Below are 5696 nucleotides of genomic sequence, written 5' to 3' on the forward strand. Positions count from 1 at the left end.
AAAAAAAAAAAAAAAAGAATCTTATTTGTTGCTTCTTTACTCGGGGTGGGGGTGGGGGGAAGCTTTTCTTTATGACTTCCTCCAAAGTGAACATGGTAAAATTTTAACAAACTAGTGCAGTTCAACTTACGCTTACAAAACGTAACTTTCTAAGGTAGTTCGATTGGTGGCGGATATTAGATACAAATGAGAAGTCTGAAGTCTTTGGCGCCCCTGTGATGTGTGTGGACTTTGAAATTCAGAAATATTGATTAGAAGCTAGAAGGCAGCATTTTTTGTTGTTGTTTTCTTTTTGTTATCTACAGATACTGCCGAAAGAGAAAAATACTTATCAGATTTCAAATGACACAGTTGTAAATTGGCAGCTGGCAGCTTTCCATGTAAAATTTCATCAGCAAGTGAAACTTGATTATAGTCAGGACTAGATAGGGAAAGTCGGTGGGAGGGGCCTGACGTCACCGAGTGGCTACAGGACAACACGGTGGCAGCGCGCTCCATCCAGGCTTCTGAAGAACTGCCTGCAACAGTCACAGTTGTGGGGAGAAACAACTCCAATTTTTTTTAAGTTTTTTTTTTTTTAAGTTGTATTAAATATAAGTCTTAGCACCTTTGGCATTTTTGTCCAAATAGACTTCGACGTAGGAAGTGGGGACATAGCCCTCTTCGTCTTCGCTTCTCCGAATGCGCGTCCACCCGTCGCCTTTGTCTTCCTCTATAACATAGAGCGTTTCTCCTTCAGTCACTGAAATGGTTCCTTCATTCTGACCTGGAAAAGCCACATCAGAATATAGATTAGGTTCTGGTGAGACCCAGGCCGAGAGCACACAGGGCGCTTTGCAGTGAAACTAGTAAAAGCCGGGGTCGGTCCTCAGGTGGCCTGGCCCCGTCCCCATCGCCCCGAAACTGCCTCGTTCGGCACAGAAATGTCTGGTCCTCACCTTCCATCCTTCTAGGGACCCTCTCTCTCCGCCCTTCCACGTACTTTCTCCAGGGGACCCTCTGGTCCTCTTCTCTATTCTTCCCCTCTCTCTTGGGGTGAAAGTGCTCCCACGGATTCAATTACACCTCTTTACGCACTGTCCCCACTTCTGCTCCACTCTGGCTCTTTTCTGTAGCTAACGCTCCCCTTCTCCCTCTGCCTGAAGCCTAGCTCAGCCTTGATGTTGCCTTGCCCTCTGAAGCACAACATGGGGGGACCTGGGCTCCTGGCTCCCCCCCCACCACACACTAGAGCCTCCCCCTACTTTCCGATTTCAAAGGGCATCGATCTATCTCCACTGTCCCAGGAGGCAGCTTCAGGAACCACCCTCTTTATTCCCACTTCCAATCAGCCCTGAGTCTGAGCAGAGTGTTCACGGCAGTGTCTCTGAGTTCATCTCTTGATCGAGGTCCCCAAGACCATGGGCTGAAATTATTTCAAAAGACTAGCCACCGCTGCCCCAACAGTGTTCTGAAAGGTAAACTGTTTAGGGAGCTGTAAATAGGGGTACCGTGGGGGCACCAGGGGGCAGAGGAGATGGCTTGGACTGAAGTAAAACTGGGAATATTTAACCTGGCACTGATCTTTCTTGTTTCGTCGCAATGAACATTTACTGTATTAAAGGTTCTGAAAAGTCCTGTAGTGAAGAAATCTGTAAAACTGACTTATCCCAGGCCTTCCCCAACTTAGCTGAACTGACTACTTCTTTCTGAGCCTCCTTAGAACGTTCTGCGGGACATCGATTCCAGGTTCATCAGGACACACTCGGCTCGTCTTTCTAACCATTATCCTAGTTTTCTGATTGCTCCTACACGTATGACAGTAAATGTCCTAAGGTACAGCTCTGATCGCGTCAAGCCTCTGCTCAAATACTTTCAATAGCTCCTCAATGTGTGCCCAATAACATCCAAATGCTTCTCTTACCCCCCATGGGCATCGCGCCCTTTCTAGTCTGCTGTGACCCCTAGGACACCTGAGCTCCAGCCACACGAACCCCACGATCTCCTCACATCCGTGTTTGGCATCGCCCAGGCCTCTGATACATCGTGGCTCCAAGAGTTCTCTCTATTTCCTTCAGGAGGGATCTCGTCCTCCCGTGAAACCCCATCACTCTGTACCCCTCCTCTGGTAAATACTGCAGGCTGCCCTCTCCTATCCGCACATCTGCCTTCTTTCTCCAAGGGCGGGTACCACTCCATGCCGCCTGCATCCCAGCCCTGCAGGAGCCTTTGCACGACAGGAGTTCTATAAATATTTAATGAATAGCTAGAATAATAATTTTTCTGCTATAACTGAGCTCACTGAAAGTTGTTCAATTATACGGACCAAAAGGCAAAATATCCAGCCATCAACTTAATCATCATAGTAATAATAAATACTATGAACAGAAAAAAAGAGTAATAAGAGAAAGATCTGGAAGGCTTCAAAAGAAACGTCGGATCACAGAAAGAGCAGAGGGACTCAGACAGTTTGTGAAAAGTGGGGGAAATCCGCGGACATGCAGTGTTACCGTCAAACGTGTAGAGAGCTTTGCAAGTCCCTATGGCAGGCAGGGGTTCCTCGTCGTCAAACTCGTCATCGAAGTCCGTGGCCAGCACCTTCACCTCACTCNCATCTTTCTAATAAATTGAGTTTGGAGAGAAAGGCCACCAGCTTCCTAGAAGGGTGCAGGGAGCTTAAAGGGGGATTCTCTCTCTCGGGTGGGCACCGCTGGTTCTTTAGCAGTAACATGTATAACCTTTGGTGAAAAGGACAGCTTGTCACTCCATGTTTAGGTCCCACAAACAGTGAAAGTTCTTCATCTCGAGGGGGGAGAAGGCAGACCAGACAGACAGACTCATGAAGCCCTTAGGTGCACACAGGGGAGAAACAGGAGGACGGAAAGGGCAGAATTTTTAAAAAGCATTTGGCTAGAAAATTCCCCATTATTGAAGATGAAAGAGTTAAATATTTGGGATACACAGAATCACTTTCTCAGAAAGGTGAAAAATCATTTAAAATACACAACACTGAGAAAAATATAACGTTTATTAGAGAGGCAGATACGAGGGTACAACTAAAAGGTGCCAGACAGATTCTTTTCTTTTAGGATAAGGATAGAGAGAGACAACCATGTTGGCCGTGTTGGAACAAAACTTACTCAGAACCCAAGTGTCTACAATAAACTCAAGTGTGGAGCAGCCGGCAGGGCCCTAGCTAGCAGTGAAACAGTCCTTCCGGCTTCCCCAGCGGTTACAAAAACAAAAAGGTCACTAGGCGGCAGAATCACCAATAAAACAAACAGATAAAAGAGTCAAACGTTAAAACAACGAATTCAAGTAATCCTTTTAGTTTTTAAATTGCAGTATATACAAATATATTGGGGAGTGGGGATTGTGGACATATTTAAACAGAAAGCAATTGAAAAAACAAAACAAAACAAAACCATAAAAGAGGAGAGTCACAATCCAGTTGACCAGTGGGAAGTTCCCCTAAACTAAATATTTTGGCAATTATTAAAGAGTCACATCGGAGACAACACACACACACACACACACACACACACACACACACACACACACGGCACGGGCGTTACTGAAAATAAAGCGACTGCACTGAGTTGTGGGCTTGGGGGAGCCAGCTGTAAGGCTGGTGGTGTTGGTGGGGGAGGCGGACGGACTTAGAAACACCAGAAAGGCTTCTCCACACACATCAGTCACTGCTAAGGGTAGCTCTAAAATAAAAGGAGGTAACTTTATAAACAAGCTGGGGCTTTGCTTCTTTTATTTTAACAGGTAGCTATTGGAGGAAAACAAAGTACGCTTTGGGTGGAAGGGGAACATTCCTGATTCTTTGGGAATTGTTTGAATGCTTTTGCTAATACTTCACTGACGAGATGGGACTGAAACCACAAAATATCTTTCACCATTTTGTCACCTTGACAGACTCATGGGCTAGAGGGTCTGAGGCGTCTAACTTACATTAATGGCCATTGTTCAGGTGCCCAAACCGCCCCGCCAAACCAACTGCGTGGCTTTCTGAATATGATTTGCACAACACCAAAGGAAAAAAACAAAAAAGCAAAACAAAACAAAAAAACTTCATGGAATGCTATCCTTCTCAGGGCAGACTTTTCAAAGGCTAATATTGTCTTTACCCCATTTTAAGACATTTTCAGTGTTTAAGTTTGCTTTCTCCAGTAGTCCATAGGCTGGAAACGGGTTCCTCGCTGGAGAGAAAGGCTAGGTTTTCATCCCGTAGGTTTCCAATCACTTGGTTACAGGCCTAAAAGTGTGCCCTCCTCCTGCCCATGAAAACACACCCCTGTGGTTTAAGGGTCAGCTGAGTTTTCTTTCTTTCTTTCTTTCTTTTGCTGCAATACTTAAAAAGGAGAGCTGAAACAGTTCCCCAGAGAGGTCTGGGCTCAGGTTGAGTGGCTTTATTGATATTATGTCAGCAAAGGTATAATAATTCCAAAGAAATCTGAATTACAAGATTATATTTTTAAAAATCAGTCTGACCAATGTTGGTTTCCTGCTTTTGATACTGTATTACAATCGTGTCAGATGTAACCACGGGAGGAAACTGGGTGAAGGGTACCCGAGTCTCTCTGTGCTATCTTTGCAAGTTCCTGAGATTCTATAATTATTTAAAAATAAAAAGCGTTTTAAAAATTAGGCTGTCATTAAGTAAAGATTACTAAATTCCACTTTGATGGCCCTTGTGAGAAATGTAAGCGAACTTTCTGCGGGAACCTGCAACAAGCACCCCTACCTCCTGCCAGGTCCTCGACCCGCGATGTATGGCTGTCACTTTTAAAGTCAGCTTCAAAGTGGCTTACAAAAGGAGCCCACAGTGTCAAGGCAAAGAGCTAATTTCCCATTTAAAAGTAGGAAGGATAGGAATAATTTTCAAAGCCAAATAAAAAGAGAATCTTGACACCTTTACTCTGACCCATTTATAGCCGTTCTCTGGTGATCTCAGGGTAAATTTTCAAAATGGGCATAAACACTGGGCTTGGTACCCGTCCATGCATAGGACCAATTTCACTATTTCTCCTGCCAACTTCAAAATGCAAATTCCCATGTGACCCAGATTCCTTTACAGATGGTAAAACATTTTATTTTATTCTGGCTACTGTTAATTCTATGAAACGAGCAAGCAATTCTAAAACTAATTTCAGTAAATTCATACTTTGGGTGTTAAAGATGCCAATGATTAAAAAAAAAAAAATCTCCCTTTGAAAAGCAATGTGCTGGGGTCAGTGTCTTCAGGAGCAGACGCTGCTCTCTCTACTTATTGCCACACCCGGGACGTGTCAGCTGAATACAGCTCCTCTTGCCACACAACCTCCAGCAGAACGAAAACTACGTACGCTATTTTTACGTAAGTTTATCTAAACAGCACTAGCACGTTTGATAACTGTCAATTGGCAGTGGGCAGGTTACCAGCAGTGTATAAAAATCAGCCGGGTAATTGACCAAACATTTCCAGGTTTCAATTGGTTGTTTGGGATCAAATAGACATAATAGGATAATCACGAGAAAAATTCACACTTTTGGTACCAATAAAAGAATCTTCTTGGGCCAACCGAGTGGCGCGATGGTTAAGAACTGGCTTGGGACGCCAGAGGGCCCCGGTTCGAATCCCACATATGAGGGCCAGTGACACTGCCCTCCACAGCTAAGATGCTGAACAACAGCTCAACCTGGAGCTGGGCTGCCGTGAGTCGCCAGCG

At 44.7% G+C, this 5696-nt stretch overlaps 1 protein-coding gene across 1 annotated transcript in view; it reads right to left on the bottom strand.

Moving 5' to 3' along the window:
• Nucleotides 1–6: 6 nt before the first annotated feature.
• Nucleotides 7–5696, bottom strand: part of FNBP1 (formin binding protein 1) — a 129530-nt gene continuing 123840 nt past the window's right edge. The window contains exons 16-18 of the mRNA XM_019638313.1: nt 4733–4735; nt 2490–2587; nt 7–766 (exon numbers count right to left, since the gene is read on the bottom strand). Coding sequence (XP_019493858.1) covers nt 588–766; nt 2490–2587; nt 4733–4735 — 280 coding nt within the window. The 3' untranslated portion in view covers nt 7–587. The remainder of the gene's footprint in view (nt 767–2489; nt 2588–4732; nt 4736–5696) is intronic.

Source organism: Hipposideros armiger, unplaced genomic scaffold (genome assembly GCF_001890085.2).
Source record: "Hipposideros armiger isolate ML-2016 unplaced genomic scaffold, ASM189008v1 scaffold_3, whole genome shotgun sequence".
Lineage (NCBI taxonomy): Eukaryota > Metazoa > Chordata > Mammalia > Chiroptera > Hipposideridae > Hipposideros > Hipposideros armiger.